This window comes from Rhinoderma darwinii, chromosome 7 (genome assembly GCF_050947455.1).
Source record: "Rhinoderma darwinii isolate aRhiDar2 chromosome 7, aRhiDar2.hap1, whole genome shotgun sequence".
In the NCBI taxonomy this organism is placed as follows: Eukaryota; Metazoa; Chordata; class Amphibia; order Anura; family Rhinodermatidae; genus Rhinoderma; species Rhinoderma darwinii.
The window spans coordinates 1,302,944-1,325,135 of record NC_134693.1 but is presented as its reverse complement, the minus strand read 5'-3'; the positions used below and the strand labels follow the sequence as shown (position 1 = coordinate 1,325,135).

Sequence of the window (22,192 nt, the reverse complement as noted above, 5' to 3'; positions counted from 1 at the left end):
AAGTGCGGGAAACTTGATAAGACCCACGGAGACATAGAGATGACATACCGGGTGGCCTGACCTAGACGTTATGGTATGTCCCTCCCCACGGACTATGCGCTGAGGGCCCCCCGTCAGATGTTATGGTATGTCCCGTCCCCCTGGATACTATGGTAAGGACCCCCGTCAGATGTTATGGTATGTCCCGTACCCCTGGACACTATGGTAAGGGCCCCGTCAGATGTAATGTTATGTCCCGTCCCCCTGGATACTATGGTAATGACCCCCGTCAGATGTTATGGTATGTCCCTTCCCCCTTTTACTATGGTAAGGGCCCCGTCAGATGTTATGGTATGTCCCACCCCACGGACTATGCGCTGAGGGCCCCCCGTCAGATGTTATGGTATGTCCCGTCCCCCTGGCTACTATGGTAAGGACCCCGTCAGATGTTATGGTATGTCCCGTCCCCCTGGCTACTATGGAAAGGGCCCCGTCAGATGTTATGGTATGTCCCGTACCCCTGGATACTATGGTAAGGGCCCCCGTCAGATGTTATGGTATGTCCTGTACCCCTGGTTATTCTGGTAATGACCCCCGTCAGATGTTATGGTATGTCCTGTACCCCTGGTTATTCTGGTAAGGACCCCGTCAGATGTTATGGTATGTCCCGTACCCCTGGATACTATGGTAAGGGCCCCCGTCAGATGTTATGGTATGTCCTGTACCCCTGGTTATTCTGGTAATGACCCTGTCAGATGTTATGGTATGTCCCGTACCCCTGGATACTATGGTAAGGGCCCCCGTCAGATGTTATGGTATGTCCCGTCCCCCTGGATACTATGGTAAGGACCCCGTCAGATGTTATGGTATGTCCCGTCCCCCTGGATACTATGGTAAGGGCCCCCGTCAGATGTTATGGTATGTCCTGTACCCCTGGTTATTCTGGTAATGACCCCCGTCAGATGTTATGGTATGTCCTGTACCCCTGGTTATTCTGGTAATGACCCCCGTCAGATGTTATGGTATGTCCTGTACCCCTGGTTATTCTGGTAAGGACCCCGTCAGATGTTATGGTATGTCCCGTACCCCTGGATACTATGGTAAGGGCCCCCGTCAGATGTTATGGTATGTCCCGTCCCCCTGGATACTATGGTAAGGACCCCATTAGATGTTATGGTATTTCCCATACCCCTGGATACTATGGTAAGGACCCCGTCAGATGTTATGGTATGTCCCGTCCCCCTGGATACTATGGTAAGGACTCCCATTAGATGTTTTGGAATGTCCCGTACCCCTGGTTACTATGGTAAGGACCCCAATTAGATGTTATGGTATGTCCCGTCCCCCTGGCTACTATGGTAAGGGCCCCGTCAGATGTGATGGTATGTCCCGTACCCCTGGCTACTATGGTAAGGGCCCCGTCAGATGTGATGGTATGTCCCGTACCCCTGGCTATTATGGTAAGGACCCCGTCTTTTCGGGTAGGTAAGTTGGTTGGTATAATCCGCTTTCTATGAATCACTAAGGACCGGCTGAGGAGACTGAGACTTGTATGTATTTGGGATATTCGGGAGTTTGCTGTGGGGGCAGCCGCGATGTGTAGCCTGCGGGGCGGCGTCTTACACGGTTATACTGAGGCCGTCCCTTTTTATTTATAGAGGAGGAGTTTGGCCCCCAGCCAGCTGGCGAAGAGGAGCCGGGATGGGTCATGTGATGAGGACTGGCATGAAGAGGCGGTAAGTGAAGCTGGCGTGGTCATGTGACTGCTCTGCCCCTCCCACTCATGAGATATGAATTAGGTGAAATTTGTTTCAGACGCCAAAAAGAAAACGTTGTAGTAAAGAGAGTCGGGACTGCTGGATCTCGCCGTATCGGAAGCCCCTGGAGCCGCTGACCATCAGACCCGTGTGTGTGGACAGCCAGGAACATGTGAGCATTTGAGGGCCGCGTGTCAAGATATCAGAGCGGTGATGGGGGGCGCGACGTGTTGTGGGTGGCAGTGTGGGTCTTTGTGTCCCGGAGTTAGTGAGCCCGTGCCCCATGGTGCTGCCCATCATCTCCGCCCTGTGTGGGGCCCCTGGAAGCAGCGGCTGCTTCATGTTGTGGGCTCTTCTCTGATCTGTAGCGGGCGATCACCCCCTGGCATCGTCCTCTCTGCACCTAATGTGGGCGGAGCCTCTGCTCTCCCTGTATCACCGCAGCGGGCGCTCTCCGGCCAGCACTAGGGGCTACATATAAAGGTGTGGGGGGGGGACTGTAATATCTGCGTGGCTCCGGCTAATGTTCTAACCTTCCCTCCGTGTGTTCTTCTCAGGAGGCGTTCATCCGCAGTATATTGTCTAGACCCTTTCGAGTGCCCATACCAGATTACAAGGGTAAGTGATCGGGGGGTAGCAGCGCCCTGCCCCCTCCCAGCAGCCGGGCCCTCATACTTCCGGGGTGTAACTGCTGCACTGGATTATCTGTTTTATATATTTATCTTCTAATGGTAACTAAATATAACTCCATGATGTCATCCTGCCGTATAGGAGGTATGGGCCTGCGGGCGCTGGGGATCAAGAAAGCTGGGGTACGGAGAGCGCTCCATGATCCTGATGAGGAGGGGGCGCTGGTTCTATACGAACCCCCAAGTTTGAGTGCACATGATCAGCTGAAAGTAGACAAGTAGGTCCTGAGAGAGTGACATCACCGCTCTCCAGATATCAGTTATATTATACAGCAGTGACATCACCGCTCTCCAGATATCAGTTATATTATACAGCAGTGACATCACCGCTCTCCAGATATCAGTTATATTATACAGCAGTGACATCACCGCTCTCCAGATATCAGTTATATTATACAGCAGTGACATCACCGCTCTCCAGATATATTCTATTATACAGCAGTGACATCACCGCCCTCCAGATATCAGTTATATTATACAGCAGTGACATCACCGCCCTCCAGATATCAGTTATATTACACAGCAGTGACATCACCACTCTCCAGATATAAGATATATTATACAGCAGTGACATCACCGCTCTCCAGATATCAGTTATATTATACAGCAGTGACATCACCGCTCTCCAGATATATTCTATTATACAGCAGTGACATCACCGCCCTCCAGATATCAGTTATATTATACAGCAGTGACATCACCGCCCTCCAGATATCAGTAATATTATACAGCAGTGACATCACCACTCTCCAGATATCAGTAATATTATACAGCAGTGACATCACCACTCTCCAGATATCAGTAATATTATACAGCAGTGACATCACCGCTCTCCAGATATATTATATTATACAGCAGTGACATCACCACCCTCCAGATATAAGATATATTCTACATCAGTGACATCACCGCTCTCCAGATATCAGTTATATTATACAGCAGTGACATCACCGCTCCCCAGATATCAGTTATATTATACAGCAGTGACATCACCGCTCTCCAGATATATATTATATTATACAGCAGTGACATCACTGCCCTCCAGATATCAGTTATATTATACAGCAGTGACATTACCGCTCTCCAGATATCAGATATATTATACAGCAGTGACATCACCGCTCTCCAGATATCAGTTATATTATACAGCAGTGACATCACCGCCCTCCAGATATCAGTTATATTATACAGCAGTGACATCACTGCCCTCCAGATATCAGTTATATTATACAGCAGTGACATCACCGCTCTCCAGATATCAGTTATATTATACAGCAGTGACATCACCGCCCTCCAGATATCAGTTATATTATACAGCAGTGACATTACCGCTCTCCAGATATATTATATTATACAGCAGTGACATCACCGCTCTCCAGATATCAGTTATATTATACAGCAGTGACATCACCGCCCTCCAGATATCAGTTATATTATACAGCAGTGACATCACCGCTCTCCAGATATATTATATTATACAGCAGTGACATCACCTCTCTCCAGATATAAGATATATTATACAGCAGTGACATCACCGCCCTCCAGATATGTTATATTATACAGCAGTGACATCACCACTCTCCAGATATCAGTAATATTATACAGCAGTGACATCACCGCTCTCCAGATATATTATATTATACAGCAGTGACATCACCACCCTCCAGATATAAGATATATTCTACATCAGTGACATCACCGCTCTCCAGATATCAGTTATATTATACAGCAGTGACATCACCGCTCTCCAGATATATATTATATTATACAGCAGTGACATCACTGCCCTCCAGATATCAGTTATATTATACAGCAGTGACATTACCGCTCTCCAGATATCAGATATATTATACAGCAGTGACATCACCGCTCTCCAGATATCAGTTATATTATACAGCAGTGACATCACCGCTCTCCAGATATCAGTTATATTATACAGCAGTGACATCACCGCTCTCCAGATATATATTATATTATACAGCAGTGACATCACCGCTCTCCAGATATCAGTAATATTATACAGCAGTGACATCACCGCTCTCCAGATATATTATATTATACAGCAGTGACATCACCACCCTCCAGATATAAGATATATTCTACATCAGTGACATCACCGCTCTCCAGATATCAGTTATATTATACAGCAGTGACATCACCGCTCCCCAGATATCAGTTATATTATACAGCAGTGACATCACCGCTCTCCAGATATATATTATATTATACAGCAGTGACATCACTGCCCTCCAGATATCAGTTATATTATACAGCAGTGACATCACCGCTCTCCAGATATATTATATTATACAGCAGTGACATCACCGCTCTCCAGATATCCGTTATATTATACAGCAGTGACATCACCGCTCTCCAGATATCAGTTATATTATACAGCAGTGACATCACCGCTCTCCAGATATCAGTTATATTATACAGCAGTGACATCACCGCTCTCCAGATATCAGCTATATTATACAGTAGTGACATCACCGCTCTCCAGATATAAGATATATTATACAGCAGTGACATCACCGCTCTCCAGATATCAGTTATATTATACAGCAGTGACATCACCACTCTCCAGATATATTATATTATACAGCAGTGACAACACCGCTCTCCAGATATCAGTTATATTATACAGCAGTGACATCACCACTCTCCAGATATATTATATTATACAGCAGTGACAACACCGCTCTCCAGATATCAGTTATATTATACAGCAGTGACATCACCGCTCTCCAGATATCAGATATATTATACAGCAGTGACATCACCGCTCTCCAGATATCAGATATATTATACAGCAGTGACATCACCGCTCTTCAGATATATTATATTATACAGCAGTGACATCACCACTCTCCAGATATATTATATTATACAGCAGTGACAACACCGCTCTCCAGATATCAGTTATATTATACAGCAGTGACATCACCGCTCTCCAGATATCAGATATATTATACAGCAGTGACATCACCGCTCTCCAGATATCAGATATATTATACAGCAGTGACATCACCGCTCTCCAGATATCAGTTATATTATACAGCAGTGACATCACCGCTCTCCAGATATCAGTTATATTATACAGCAGTGACATCACCGCTCTCCAGATATCAGTTATATTATACAGCAGTGACATCACCGCTCTCCAGATATCAGTTATATTATACAGCAGTGACATCACTGCTCTCCAGATATATTATATTATACAGCAGTGACATCACTGCTCTCCAGATATCAGTTATATTATACAGCAGTGACATCACCGCTCTCCAGATATATTATATTATACAGCAGTGACATCACCGCTCTCCAGATATCAGTTATATTATACAGCAGTGACATCACCGCTCTCCAGATATCAGTTATATTATACAGCAGTGACATCACCGCTCTCCAGGTATGTTATATTATACAGCAGTGACATCACCGCTCTCCAGATATAAGTTATATTATACAGCAGTGACATCACCGCTCTCCAGATATCAGTTATATTATACAGCAGTGACATCACCTCTCTCCAGATATCCGTTATATTATACAGCAGTGACATCACCGCTCTCCAGATATATTATATTATACAGCAGTGACATCACCTCTCTCCAGATATCAGTTATATTATACAGACGTGACATCACCGCTCTCCAGATATCGGTTATATTATACAGTAGTGACATCACCGCTCTCCAGATATCAGTTATATTATACAGACGTGACATCACCGCTCTCCAGATATCGGTTATATTATACAGCAGTGACCTCACCGCCCCAGGCATATAATACAGCAGTGACATCACAGCTCTCCGGATATCAGTTATATTATACAGCAGTGACATCACCGCTCTCCAGATATCAGTTATATTATACAGCAGTGACATCACCGCTCTCCAGATATCAGTTATATTATACAGCAGTGACATCACCGCTCTCCGGATATCAGTTATATTATACAGCAGTGACATCACCGCTCTCCAGATATATTATACAGCAGTGACATCACCGCTCTCCAGATATAAGTTATATTATACAGCAGTGACATCACCGCCCTCCAGATATCAGTTATATTATACAGCAGTGACATCACCGCTCTCCAGATATATTATACAGCAGTGACATCACCGCTCTCCAGATATAAGTTATATTATACAGCAGTGACATCACCGCTCTCCAGATATCAGTTATATTATACAGCAGCGACATCACCGCTCTCCAGATATAAGTTATATTATACAGAAGCGACATCACCGCTCTCCAGATATCAGTTATATTATACAGCAGCGACATCACCGCTCTCCAGATATAAGTTATATTATACAGCAGTGACATCACCGCTCTCCAGATATCAGTTATATTATACAGCAGTGACATCACTGCTCTCCAGATATAAGATATATTATACAGCAGTGACATCACCGCTCTCCAGATATCAGTTATATTATACAGAAGTGACATCACCGCTCTCCAGATATAAGTTATGTTATACAGCAGTGACATCACCGCTCTCCGGATATCAGTTATATTATACAGCAGCGACATCACCGCTCTCCAGATATCAGTTCTATTATACAGCAGTGACATCACCGCTCTCCAGATATATTATATTATACAGCAGTGACATCACCGCTCTCCAGATATCAGTTATATTATACAGCAGTGACATCACTGCTCTCCAGATATAAGATATATTATACAGCAGTGACATCACCGCTCTCCAGATATCAGTTATATTATACAGCAGTGACATCACCGCTCTCCAGATATCAGTTATATTATACAGCAGTGACATCACCACTCTCCAGATATCAGTTATATTATACAGCAGTGACATCACCGCTCTCCAGATATCAGTTATATTATACAGCAGTGACATCACCGCTCTCCAGATATCAGTTATATTATACAGCAGTGACATCACCGCTCTCCAGATATCAGTTATATTATACAGCAGTGACATCACCGCTCTCCAGATATCAGTTATATTATACAGCAGTGACATCACCGCTCTCCAGATATATTATACAGCAGTGACATCACCGCTCTCCAGATATCAGTTATATTATACAGCAGTGACATCACCGCTCTCCAGATATATTATACAGCAGTGACATCACCGCCCTCCGGATATTGTGAACGCTGTGTGTGCATTTGTTAGTGTTTTGTGTTTTGTTGCAGAGAGAAGATTCCGGTTCATGTTGTGGTTGATCCGGTATTGGGGAAGATCCTGCGGCCACATCAGAGGGAGGTAAGGAGCGCAGTTTTAGGAGACATTAGTCCTGATACCTGAGATGAAGGTTTGGTCAGCAGTTCTGTGTTGTCCCTGCTTTGCTTTGTGCTGGTTTCATGTCCTCGCACTGATGTTGTATATTTTATCGTTCTGACCGTATTCTCCTCCATGGCGTTCACCGTCGTTTCTTCTGCAGGGGGTGAAGTTCCTGTGGGAGTGCGTGACTGGCCGGCGTATTCCTGGGAGTCGCGGCTGCATTATGGCGGATGAGATGGGACTGGGGAAGACCCTGCAGTGTATTACTCTGATGTGGACCCTTCTGAGGCAGAGTCCAGACTGTAAGCCGGATATTGATAAGGCCGTGGTGGTCTGTCCGTCCAGCCTGGTCAAGAACTGGTATAACGAAGTGGGCAAATGGCTGGAGGGAAGGATTGAGCCTCTGGCCATCGATGGGGGCTCCAAGGAAGAGATTGACCGAAAACTGGGTAAGATCATCTCATTCTAGCGGCCCGTCCTCATAGGCCGTCGTCCACCCTCCAGAACGGTGTCACATGACTGCGCGGAGGGACTCCGTATTGACCTCCTGGTAACCTTGTTCACACTTCTGTTCAGCTGGATTCATGCATCAGCGAGGGCTGCGAGTCCCTTCCCCAATCCTCATCATCTCCTATGAGACGTTCCGGCTGCACGCGGAGGTTCTTCACAAGGGAAGTGTGGGACTGGTCATATGTGATGAGGTGAGCACCGGTTACGGACATGAGGCTTCCTTATTTTAGGTAGTTGCTTTGTGAGCAGTTTCCTAGCGTTATTCCTGGAGTGAACCTGCAGAGTGTGGGGCAGCGTGTGTGTGTGTGGGGCAGCGTGTGTGTGTGTGGGGCAGCGTGTGTGTGTGTGGGGCAGCGTGTGTGTGTGTGGGGCAGCGTGTGTGTGTGTGGGGCAGCGTGTGTGTGTGTGGGGCAGCGTGTGTGTGTGTGGGGCAGCGTGTGTGTGTGTGGGGCCAGAGTGTGTGTGTGGGGGGCCAGAGTGTGTGTGGGGGGCCAGAGTGTGTGTGGGGGGCCAGAGTGTGTGTGGGGGGCCAGAGTGTGTGTGGGGGGCCAGAGTGTGTGTGGGGGGCCAGAGTGTGTGTGTGTGGGCCAGAGTGTGTGTGTGTGGGCCAGAGTGTGTGTGTGGGCCAGAGTGTGTGTGTGTGGGCCAGAGTGTGTGTGTGTGGGCCAGAGTGTGTGTGTGGGCCAGAGTGTGTGTGTGGGCCAGAGTGTGTGTGTGTGTGGGGGGCCAGAGTGTGTGTGTGGGGGGCCAGAGTGTGTGTGTGGGGGGCCAGAGTGTGTGTGTGGGGGGCCAGAGTGTGTGTGTGGGGGGCCAGAGTGTGTGTGTGTGTGGGGGGCCAGAGTGTGTGTGTGTGTGTGGGGGGCCAGAGTGTGTGTGTGTGTGTGGGGGGCCAGAGTGTGTGTGTGTGTGTGGGGGGCCAGAGTGTGTGTGTGTGTGTGTGGGGGGCCAGAGTGTGTGTGTGTGTGTGTGGGGGGCCAGAGTGTGTGTGTGTGTGTGGGGGGCCAGAGTGTGTGTGTGGGGGGCCAGAGTGTGTGTGTGTGTGTGGGGGGCCAGAGTGTGTGTGTGTGTGGGGGGCCAGAGTGTGTGTGTGTGTGGGGGGCCAGAGTGTGTGTGTGTGTGTGGGGCCAGAGTGTGTGTGTGTGTGTGGGGCCAGAGTGTGTGTGTGTGTGGGGGGCCAGAGTGTGTGTGGGTGTGGGGGGCCAGAGTGTGTGTGTGTGTGGGGGGCCAGAGTGTGTGTGTGTGTGTGTGGGGGGCCAGAGTGTGTGTGTGTGGGGGGCCAGAGTGTTTGTGGGTGTGTGTGGGGGCCAGAGTGTGTGTGTGGGTGTGTGTGGGGGCCAGAGTGTGTGTGTGGGGGCCAGAGTGTGTGTGTGTGTGTGTGTGTGTGTGTGTGTGTGGGGGCCAGAGTGTGTGTGTGTGGGGGGCAGCCTGGATTCTGCGACTGTTTCCATGTGGTTGTGTGTTGGGCTGAGCTCTCGTCACACTGGTTGAGTTTCCCTCCTGTTATTCTGGCTCATACATATGGTGGTCTCCCCTGCAGCGGGCGCTCGGTAAGACGTCTGCCCGTTATTAACCCCTCCTATGTTCTGACTACGCAGCCTAATGCATGGAGGGCTCTGGGGGGGGGCACATTGAAGGGCCACAGATCCCACACAGGCCGCCCATAGTGTTGGAGGGAGAGGTCTGTACGGGCATTTATTTTTTTTTCCTAATTTCTTGCTGCTTATTTCTTTTACCTGCTACACCGGCTTGTGTAGTCCCGGCAGTAATCGGGGCTCATTGTCACCTGACCATAGACCGAGCGCCTGGAACGTGTCATGTCCCTTTATTCCAGGGTCACCGGCTGAAGAATTCTGAGAACCAAACCTACCAATCACTGAACCAGCTGAACACCCCGTGCCGAGTCCTTATCTCCGGGACCCCCATTCAGAACGACCTTCTGGAATACTTCAGTCTGGTCCACTTCGTCAATGCCGGAATCCTGGGTGAGTGACAATGTCGTTCTCCACCGCCGATGCTCCGCAGGATGGATTCCGGACATTGAGACTGAGGCGCTCGCAGAATCTTCATCTCTCGCTTCACCTTCTGATCCTTTATTCTGTTGGTGTCACAGGAACAGCCCAAGAGTTTAAGAAGAGGTTTGAAGTTCCCATCTTAAAAGGGAGAGATGCAGACGCCAAGCCGGCAGACCGCGAGAAAGGAGAGGAACAGCTGAAGGAGCTCATCAGTGTGGTCAGCAGGTCAGTATATATTATATATAAAGGAGGAGCTCATCAGTGTGGTCAGCAGGTCAGTGTATTATATATAAAGGAGGAGGTCATCAGTGAGGTCAGCAGGTCAGTATATATTATATATAAAGGAGGAGGTCATCAGTGAGGTCAGCAGGTCAGTGTATATTATATATAAAGGAGGAGATCATCAGTGAGGTCAGCAGGTCAGTATATATTATATATAAAGGAGGAGATCATCAGTGAGGTCAGCAGGTCAGTGTATTATATATAAAGGAGGAGGTCATCAGTGAGGTCAGCAGGTCAGTATATATTATATATAAAGGAGGGGATCATCAGTGAGGTCAGCAGGTCAGTGTATATTATATATAAAGGAGGAGATCATCAGTGAGGTCAGCAGGTCAGTGTATATTATATATAAAGGAGGAGGTCATCAGTGAGGTCAGCAGGTCAGTATATATTATATATAAAGGAGGAGATCATCAGTGAGGTCAGCAGGTCAGTGTATATTATATATAAAGGAGGAGATCATCAGTGAGGTCAGCAGGTCAGTGTATATTATATATAAAGGAGGAGGTCATCAGTGAGGTCAGCAGGTCAGTGTATATTATATATAAAGGAGGAGATCATCAGTGAGGTCAGCAGGTCAGTGTATATTATATATAAAGGAGGGGATCATCAGTGAGGTCAGCAGGTCAGTGTATATTATATATAAAGGAGGAGGTCATCAGTGAGGTCAGCAGGTCAGTGTATATTATATATAAAGGAGGAGGTCATCAGTGAGGTCAGCAGGTCAGTGTATATTATATATAAAGGAGGAGATCATCAGTGAGGTCAGCAGGTCAGTATATATTATATATAAAGGAGGAGGTCATCAGTGAGGTCAGCAGGTCAGTGTATATTATATATAAAGGAGGAGGTCATCAGTGAGGTCAGCGGGTCAGTGTATATTATATATAAAGGAGGAGGTCATCAGTGAGGTCAGCAGGTCAGTGTATATTATATATAAAGGAGGAGGTCATCAGTGAGGTCAGCGGGTCAGTGTATATTATATATAAAGGAGGAGATCATCAGTGAGGTCAGCAGGTCAGTGTATATTATATATAAAGGAGGGGATCATCAGTGAGGTCAGCAGGTCAGTATATATTATATATAAAGGAGGGGATCATCAGTGAGGTCAGCAGGTCAGTATATATTATATATAAAGGAGGAGATCATCAGTGAGGTCAGCAGGTCAGTGTATATTATATATAAAGGAGGAGGTCATCAGTGAGGTCAGCAGGTCAGTATATATTATATATAAAGGAGGAGGTCATCAGTGAGGTCAGCAGGTCAGTGTATATTATATATAAAGGAGGAGGTCATCAGTGAGGTCAGCAGGTCAGTATATATTATATATAAAGGAGGAGGTCATCAGTGAGGTCAGCAGGTCAGTGTATATTATATATAAAGGAGGAGGTCATCAGTGAGGTCAGCAGGTCAGTGTATATTATATATAAAGGAGGAGATCATCAGTGAGGTCAGCAGGTCAGTGTATATTATATATAAAGGAGGAGGTCATCAGTGAGGTCAGCAGGTCAGTATATATTATATATAAAGGAGGAGATCATCAGTGAGGTCAGCAGGTCAGTATATATTATATATAAAGGAGGAGGTCATCAGTGAGGTCAGCGGGTCAGTGTATATTATATATAAAGGAGGAGGTCATCAGTGAGGTCAGCAGGTCAGTGTATATTATATATAAAGGAGGGGATCATCAGTGAGGTCAGCAGGTCAGTATATATTATATATAAAGGAGGAGATCATCAGTGAGGTCAGCAGGTCAGTGTATATTATATATAAAGGAGGAGATCATCAGTGAGGTCAGCAGGTCAGTATATATTATATATAAAGGAGGAGGTCATCAGTGAGGTCAGCAGGTCAGTATATATTATATATAAAGGAGGAGGTCATCAGTGAGGTCAGCAGGTCAGTGTATATTATATATAAAGGAGGGGATCATCAGTGAGGTCAGCAGGTCAGTGTATATTATATATAAAGGAGGAGGTCATCAGTGAGGTCAGCAGGTCAGTGTATATTATATATAAAGGAGGAGGTCATCAGTGAGGTCAGCAGGTCAGTGTATATTATATATAAAGGAGGGGATCATCAGTGAGGTCAGCAGGTCAGTGTATATTATATATAAAGGAGGAGATCATCAGTGTGGTCAGCAGGTCAGTGTATATTATATATAAAGGAGGAGATCATCAGTGAGGTCAGCAGGTCAGTGTATTATATATAAAGGAGGAGATCATCAGTGAGGTCAGCAGGTCAGTGTATATTATATATAAAGGAGGAGATCATCAGTGAGGTCAGCAGGTCAGTATATATTATATATAAAGGAGGAGGTCATCAGTGAGGTCAGCAGGTCAGTATATATTATATATAAAGGAGGAGGTCATCAGTGAGGTCAGCAGGTCAGTGTATATTATATATAAAGGAGGAGGTCATCAGTGAGGTCAGCAGGTCAGTATATATTATATATAAAGGAGGAGGTCATCAGTGAGGTCAGCAGGTCAGTATATATTATATATAAAGGAGGAGGTCATCAGTGAGGTCAGCAGGTCAGTGTATATTATATATAAAGGAGGAGGTCATCAGTGAGGTCAGCAGGTCAGTGTATATTATATATAAAGGAGGAGATCATCAGTGAGGTCAGCAGGTCAGTATATATTATATATAAAGGAGGGGATCATCAGTGAGGTCAGCGGGTCAGTATATATTATATATAAAGGAGGAGGTCATCAGTGAGGTCAGCAGGTCAGTGTATATTATATATAAAGGAGGAGGTCATCAGTGAGGTCAGCAGGTCAGTGTATATTATATATAAAGGAGGAGGTCATCAGTGAGGTCAGCAGGTCAGTGTATATTATATATAAAGGAGGAGGTCATCAGTGAGGTCAGCAGGTCAGTGTATATTATATATAAAGGAGGAGATCATCAGTGAGGTCAGCAGGTCAGTATATATTATATATAAAGGAGGAGATCATCAGTGAGGTCAGCAGGTCAGTATATATTATATATAAAGGAGGAGATCATCAGTGAGGTCAGCAGGTCAGTATATATTATATATAAAGGAGGAGATCATCAGTGAGGTCAGCAGGTCAGTATATATTATATATAAAGGAGGAGATCATCAGTGAGGTCAGCAGGTCAGTATATATTATATATAAAGGAGGAGGTCATCAGTGAGGTCAGCAGGTCAGTGTATATTATATATAAAGGAGGAGATCATCAGTGAGGTCAGCAGGTCAGTGTATATTATATATAAAGGAGGAGATCATCAGTGAGGTCAGCAGGTCAGTGTATATTATATATAAAGGAGGAGGTCATCAGTGAGGTCAGCAGGTCAGTATATATTATATATAAAGGAGGAGGTCATCAGTGAGGTCAGCAGGTCAGTGTATATTATATATAAAGGAGGAGATCATCAGTGAGGTCAGCAGGTCAGTATATATTATATATAAAGGAGGAGATCATCAGTGAGGTCAGCAGGTCAGTGTATATTATATATAAAGGAGGGGATCATCAGTGAGGTCAGCAGGTCAGTGTATATTATATATAAAGGAGGAGATCATCAGTGAGGTCAGCAGGTCAGTGTATATTATATATAAAGGAGGAGGTCATCAGTGAGGTCAGCAGGTCAGTGTATATTATATATAAAGGAGGAGGTCATCAGTGAGGTCAGCAGGTCAGTGTATATTATATATAAAGGAGGAGGTCATCAGTGAGGTCAGCAGGTCAGTATATATTATATATAAAGGAGGAGGTCATCAGTGCGGTCAGCAGGTCAGTGTATATTATATATAAAGGAGGAGGTCATCAGTGAGGTCAGCAGGTCAGTGTATATTATATATAAAGGAGGGGATCATCAGTGAGGTCAGCAGGTCAGTGTATATTATATATAAAGGAGGAGATCATCAGTGAGGTCAGCAGGTCAGTGTATATTATATATAAAGGAGGGGATCATCAGTGAGGTCAGCAGGTCAGTGTATATTATATATAAAGGAGGAGGTCATCAGTGAGGTCAGCAGGTCAGTGTATATTATATATAAAGGAGGAGGTCATCAGTGAGGTCAGCAGGTCAGTATATATTATATATAAAGGAGGAGATCATCAGTGAGGTCAGCAGGTCAGTATATATTATATATAAAGGAGGAGATCATCAGTGAGGTCAGCAGGTCAGTATATATTATATATAAAGGAGGAGATCATCAGTGAGGTCAGCAGGTCAGTATATATTATATATAAAGGAGGAGGTCATCAGTGAGGTCAGCAGGTCAGTGTATATTATATATAAAGGAGATCATCAGTGAGGTCAGCAGGTCAGTGTATATTATATATAAAGGAGGAGATCATCAGTGAGGTCAGCAGGTCAGTATATATTATATATAAAGGAGATCATCAGTGAGGTCAGCAGGTCAGTGTATATTATATATAAAGGAGGAGATCATCAGTGAGGTCAGCAGGTCAGTATATATTATATATAAAGGAGGAGATCATCAGTGAGGTCAGCAGGTCAGTGTATATTATATATAAAGGAGGAGGTCATCAGTGAGGTCAGCAGGTCAGTGTATATTATATATAAAGGAGGAGGTCATCAGTGAGGTCAGCAGGTCAGTGTATATTATATATAAAGGAGGAGGTCATCAGTGAGGTCAGCAGGTCAGTGTATATTATATATAAAGGAGGAGATCATCAGTGAGGTCAGCAGGTCAGTATATATTATATATAAAGGAGGAGGTCATCAGTGAGGTCAGCAGGTCAGTATATATTATATATAAAGGAGGGGATCATCAGTGAGGTCAGCAGGTCAGTATATATTATATATAAAGGAGGAGGTCATCAGTGAGGTCAGCAGGTCAGTGTATATTATATATAAAGGAGATCATCAGTGAGGTCAGCAGGTCAGTATATATTATATATAAAGGAGGAGGTCATCAGTGAGGTCAGCAGGTCAGTGTATATTATATATAAAGGAGGAGGTCATCAGTGAGGTCAGCAGGTCAGTGTATATTATATATAAAGGAGGGGATCATCAGTGAGGTCAGCGGGTCAGTGTATATTATATATAAAGGAGGAGGTCATCAGTGAGGTCAGCAGGTCAGTGTATATTATATATAAAGGAGGAGGTCATCAGTGAGGTCAGCAGGTCAGTATATATTATATATAAAGGAGGAGGTCATCAGTGCGGTCAGCAGGTCAGTGTATATTATATATAAAGGAGGGGATCATCAGTGAGGTCAGCAGGTCAGTGTATATTATATATAAAGGAGGGGATCATCAGTGAGGTCAGCAGGTCAGTGTATATTATATATAAAGGAGGGGGTCATCAGTGAGGTCAGCAGGTCAGTATATATTATATATAAAGGAGGAGGTCATCAGTGAGGTCAGCAGGTCAGTATATATTATATATAAAGGAGGAGGTCATCAGTGAGGTCAGCAGGTCAGTGTATATTATATATAAAGGAGGAGGTCATCAGTGAGGTCAGCAGGTCAGTATATATTATATATAAAGGAGGAGATCATCAGTGAGGTCAGCAGGTCAGTATATATTATATATAAAGGAGGAGATCATCAGTGAGGTCAGCAGGTCAGTATATATTATATATAAAGGAGGAGGTCATCAGTGAGGTCAGCAGGTCAGTGTATATTATATATAAAGGAGATCATCAGTGAGGTCAGCAGGTCAGTGTATATTATATATAAAGGAGGAGATCATCAGTGAGGTCAGCAGGTCAGTATATATTATATATAAAGGAGATCATCAGTGAGGTCAGCAGGTCAGTGTATATTATATATAAAGGAGGAGATCATCAGTGAGGTCAGCAGGTCAGTATATATTATATATAAAGGAGGAGGTCATCAGTGAGGTCAGCAGGTCAGTGTATATTATATATAAAGGAGGAGGTCATCAGTGAGGTCAGCAGGTCAGTGTATATTATATATAAAGGAGGAGGTCATCAGTGAGGTCAGCAGGTCAGTGTATATTATATATAAAGGAGGAGGTCATCAGTGAGGTCAGCAGGTCAGTGTATATTATATATAAAGGAGGGGATCATCAGTGAGTTCAGCAGGTCAGTGTATATTATATATAAAGGAGGGGATCATCAGTGTGGTCAGCAGGTCAGTGTATATTATATATAAAGGAGGGGATCATCAGTGAGGTCAGCAGGTCAGTATATATTATATATAAAGGAGGAGGTCATCAGTGAGGTCAGCAGGTCAGTGTATATTATATATAAAGGAGGAGATCATCAGTGAGGTCAGCAGGTCAGTATATATTATATATAAAGGAGGAGGTCATCAGTGAGGTCAGCAGGTCAGTATATATTATATATAAAGGAGGGGATCATCAGTGAGGTCAGCAGGTCAGTATATATTATATATAAAGGAGATCATCAGTGAGGTCAGCAGGTCAGTCTATATTATATATAAAGGAGGGGATCATCAGTGAGGTCAGCAGGTCAGTGTATATTATATATAAAGGAGGAGATCATCAGTGAGGTCAGCAGGTCAGTGTATATTATATATAAAGGAGGAGATCATCAGTGAGGTCAGCAGGTCAGTGTATATTATATATAAAGGAGGAGGTCATCAGTGAGGTCAGCAGGTCAGTGTATATTATATATAAAGGAGATCATCAGTGAGGTCAGCAGGTCAGTGTATATTATATATAAAGGAGGGGATCATCAGTGAGGTCAGCAGGTCAGTGTATATTATATATAAAGGAGGAGATCATCAGTGTGGTCAGCAGGTCAGTGTATATTATATATAAAGGAGGAGATCATCAGTGAGGTCAGCAGGTCAGTGTATTATATATAAAGGAGGAGATCATCAGTGAGGTCAGCAGGTCAGTGTATATTATATATAAAGGAGGAGATCATCAGTGAGGTCAGCAGGTCAGTATATATTATATATAAAGGAGGAGGTCATCAGTGAGGTCAGCAGGTCAGTATATATTATATATAAAGGAGGAGGTCATCAGTGAGGTCAGCAGGTCAGTATATATTATATATAAAGGAGGAGGTCATCAGTGAGGTCAGCAGGTCAGTGTATATTATATATAAAGGAGATCATCAGTGAGGTCAGCAGGTCAGTGTATATTATATATAAAGGAGATCATCAGTGAGGTCAGCAGGTCAGTATATATTATATATAAAGGAGGAGGTCATCAGTGAGGTCAGCAGGTCAGTGTATATTATATATAAAGGAGGAGGTCATCAGTGAGGTCAGCAGGTCAGTGTATATTATATATAAAGGAGGGGATCATCAGTGAGGTCAGCGGGTCAGTGTATATTATATATAAAGGAGGAGGTCATCAGTGAGGTCAGCAGGTCAGTATATATTATATATAAAGGAGGAGGTCATCAGTGCGGTCAGCAGGTCAGTGTATATTATATATAAAGGAGGGGATCATCAGTGAGGTCAGCAGGTCAGTGTATATTATATATAAAGGAGGGGATCATCAGTGAGGTCAGCAGGTCAGTGTATATTATATATAAAGGAGGGGGTCATCAGTGAGGTCAGCAGGTCAGTATATATTATATATAAAGGAGGAGGTCATCAGTGAGGTCAGCAGGTCAGTGTATATTATATATAAAGGAGGGGATCATCAGTGAGGTCAGCAGGTCAGTGTATATTATATATAAAGGAGGGGGTCATCAGTGAGGTCAGCAGGTCAGTATATATTATATATAAAGGAGGAGGTCATCAGTGAGGTCAGCAGGTCAGTGTATATTATATATAAAGGAGGAGGTCATCAGTGAGGTCAGCAGGTCAGTATATATTATATATAAAGGAGGAGATCATCAGTGAGGTCAGCAGGTCAGTATATATTATATATAAAGGAGGAGATCATCAGTGAGGTCAGCAGGTCAGTATATATTATATATAAAGGAGGAGGTCATCAGTGAGGTCAGCAGGTCAGTGTATATTATATATAAAGGAGATCATCAGTGAGGTCAGCAGGTCAGTGTATATTATATATAAAGGAGGAGATCATCAGTGAGGTCAGCAGGTCAGTATATATTATATATAAAGGAGATCATCAGTGAGGTCAGCAGGTCAGTGTATATTATATATAAAGGAGGAGATCATCAGTGAGGTCAGCAGGTCAGTGTATATTATATATAAAGGAGGAGGTCATCAGTGAGGTCAGCAGGTCAGTGTATATTATATATAAAGGAGGAGATCATCAGTGAGGTCAGCAGGTCAGTATATATTATATATAAAGGAGGAGATCATCAGTGAGGTCAGCAGGTCAGTGTATATTATATATAAAGGAGGAGGTCATCAGTGAGGTCAGCGGGTCAGTATATATTATATATAAAGGAGGAGATCATCAGTGAGGTCAGCAGGTCAGTGTATATTATATATAAAGGAGGAGGTCATCAGTGAGGTCAGCAGGTCAGTGTATATTATATATAAAGGAGGAGATCATCAGTGAGGTCAGCAGGTCAGTATATATTATATATAAAGGAGGAGATCATCAGTGAGGTCAGCAGGTCAGTGTATATTATATATAAAGGAGGAGGTCATCAGTGAGGTCAGCAGGTCAGTGTATATTATATATAAAGGAGGAGGTCATCAGTGAGGTCAGCAGGTCAGTGTATATTATATATAAAGGAGGAGATCATCAGTGAGGTCAGCAGGTCAGTATATATTATATATAAAGGAGGAGGTCATCAGTGAGGTCAGCAGGTCAGTATATATTATATATAAAGGAGGGGATCATCAGTGAGGTCAGCAGGTCAGTATATATTATATATAAAGGAGGAGGTCATCAGTGAGGTCAGCAGGTCAGTGTATATTATATATAAAGGAGATCATCAGTGAGGTCAGCAGGTCAGTATATATTATATATAAAGGAGGAGGTCATCAGTGAGGTCAGCAGGTCAGTGTATATTATATATAAAGGAGGAGGTCATCAGTGAGGTCAGCAGGTCAGTGTATATTATATATAAAGGAGGGGATCATCAGTGAGGTCAGCGGGTCAGTGTATATTATATATAAAGGAGGAGGTCATCAGTGAGGTCAGCAGGTCAGTATATATTATATATAAAGGAGGAGGTCATCAGTGCGGTCAGCAGGTCAGTGTATATTATATATAAAGGAGGGGATCATCAGTGAGGTCAGCAGGTCAGTGTATATTATATATAAAGGAGGGGATCATCAGTGAGGTCAGCAGGTCAGTGTATATTATATATAAAGGAGGAGATCATCAGTGAGGTCAGCAGGTCAGTATATATTATATATAAAGGAGGAGGTCATCAGTGAGGTCAGCAGGTCAGTATATATTATATATAAAGGAGGAGGTCATCAGTGAGGTCAGCAGGTCAGTGTATATTATATATAAAGGAGGAGGTCATCAGTGAGGTCAGCAGGTCAGTGTATATTGTATATAAAGGAGGGGATCATCAGTGAGGTCAGCAGGTCAGTATATATTATATATAAAGGAGGAGGTCATCAGTGAGGTCAGCAGGTCAGTGTATATTATATATAAAGGAGGAGATCATCAGTGAGGTCAGCAGGTCAGTATATATTATATATAAAGGAGGAGATCATCAGTGAGGTCAGCAGGTCAGTATATATTATATATAAAGGAGGAGATCATCAGTGAGGTCAGCAGGTCAGTGTATATTATATATAAAGGAGGGGATCATCAGTGAGGTCAGCAGGTCAGTGTATATTATATATAAAGGAGGGGGTCATCAGTGAGGTCAGCAGGTCAGTATATATTATATATAAAGGAGGAGGTCATCAGTGAGGTCAGCAGGTCAGTATATATTATATATAAAGGAGGAGGTCATCAGTGAGGTCAGCAGGTCAGTGTATATTATATATAAAGGAGGAGGTCATCAGTGAGGTCAGCAGGTCAGTATATATTATATATAAAGGAGGAGATCATCAGTGAGGTCAGCAGGTCAGTATATATTATATATAAAGGAGGAGATCATCAGTGAGGTCAGCAGGTCAGTATATATTATATATAAAGGAGGAGGTCATCAGTGAGGTCAGCAGGTCAGTGTATATTATATATAAAGGAGATCATCAGTGAGGTCAGCAGGTCAGTGTATATTATATATAAAGGAGGAGATCATCAGTGAGGTCAGCAGGTCAGTATATATTATATATAAAGGAGATCATCAGTGAGGTCAGCAGGTCAGTGTATATTATATATAAAGGAGGAGATCATCAGTGAGGTCAGCAGGTCAGTATATATTATATATAAAGGAGGGGATCATCAGTGAGGTCAGCAGGTCAGTATATATTATATATAAAGGAGGGGATCATCAGTGAGGTCAGCAGGTCAGTGTATATTATATATAAAGGAGGAGATCATCAGTGAGGTCAGCAGGTCAGTGTATATTATATATAAAGGAGGAGGTCATCAGTGAGGTCAGCAGGTCAGTGTATATTATATATAAAGGAGGAGGTCATCAGTGAGGTCAGCAGGTCAGTGTATATTATATATAAAGGAGGAGGTCATCAGTGAGGTCAGCAGGTCAGTGTATATTATATATAAAGGAGGAGATCATCAGTGAGGTCAGCAGGTCAGTATATATTATATATAAAGGAGGAGGTCATCAGTGAGGTCAGCAGGTCAGTATATATTATATATAAAGGAGGGGATCATCAGTGAGGTCAGCAGGTCAGTATATATTATATATAAAGGAGGAGGTCATCAGTGAGGTCAGCAGGTCAGTGTATATTATATATAAAGGAGGAGGTCATCAGTGAGGTCAGCAGGTCAGTGTATATTATATATAAAGGAGGGGATCATCAGTGAGGTCAGCGGGTCAGTGTATATTATATATAAAGGAGGAGGTCATCAGTGAGGTCAGCAGGTCAGTATATATTATATATAAAGGAGGAGGTCATCAGTGCGGTCAGCAGGTCAGTGTATATTATATATAAAGGAGGAGGTCATCAGTGAGGTCAGCAGGTCAGTATATATTATATATAAAGGAGGAGATCATCAGTGAGGTCAGCAGGTCAGTATATATTATATATAAAGGAGGAGGTCATCAGTGAGGTCAGCAGGTCAGTGTATATTATATATAAAGGAGATCATCAGTGAGGTCAGCAGGTCAGTGTATATTATATATAAAGGAGGAGGTCATCAGTGAGGTCAGCAGGTCAGTGTATATTATATATAAAGGAGGAGATCATCAGTGAGGTCAGCAGGTCAGTATATATTATATATAAAGGAGGAGGTCATCAGTGAGGTCAGCAGGTCAGTATATATTATATATAAAGGAGGAGGTCATCAGTGAGGTCAGCAGGTCAGTGTATATTATATATAAAGGAGGAGGTCATCAGTGAGGTCAGCAGGTCAGTATATATTATATATAAAGGAGGAGATCATCAGTGAGGTCAGCAGGTCAGTGTATATTATATATAAAGGAGGAGATCATCAGTGAGGTCAGCAGGTCAGTGTATATTATATATAAAGGAGGAGATCATCAGTGAGGTCAGCAGGTCAGTATATATTATATATAAAGGAGGGGATCATCAGTGAGGTCAGCAGGTCAGTGTATATTATATATAAAGGAGGAGGTCATCAGTGAGGTCAGCAGGTCAGTATATATTATATATAAAGGAGGAGGTCATCAGTGAGGTCAGCAGGTCAGTGTATATTATATATAAAGGAGGAGGTCATCAGTGAGGTCAGCAGGTCAGTGTATATTATATATAAAGGAGGAGATCATCAGT

At 43.5% G+C, this 22,192-nt stretch overlaps 1 protein-coding gene across 1 annotated transcript in view; it reads left to right on the top strand.

Moving 5' to 3' along the window:
• Positions 1 to 433: 433 nt before the first annotated feature.
• Positions 434 to 22,192, top strand: part of RAD54L (RAD54 like) — a 42,777-nt gene continuing 21,018 nt past the window's right edge. Inside the window, exons 1-10 of the mRNA XM_075832038.1 lie at positions 434 to 484; positions 1,638 to 1,715; positions 1,795 to 1,908; positions 2,294 to 2,354; positions 2,508 to 2,643; positions 7,613 to 7,682; positions 7,861 to 8,149; positions 8,277 to 8,401; positions 10,042 to 10,192; positions 10,321 to 10,447. Of these exons, the coding sequence (XP_075688153.1) occupies positions 458 to 484; positions 1,638 to 1,715; positions 1,795 to 1,908; positions 2,294 to 2,354; positions 2,508 to 2,643; positions 7,613 to 7,682; positions 7,861 to 8,149; positions 8,277 to 8,401; positions 10,042 to 10,192; positions 10,321 to 10,447 (1,178 nt within the window). The 5' untranslated portion in view covers positions 434 to 457. The remainder of the gene's footprint in view (positions 485 to 1,637; positions 1,716 to 1,794; positions 1,909 to 2,293; positions 2,355 to 2,507; positions 2,644 to 7,612; positions 7,683 to 7,860; positions 8,150 to 8,276; positions 8,402 to 10,041; positions 10,193 to 10,320; positions 10,448 to 22,192) is intronic.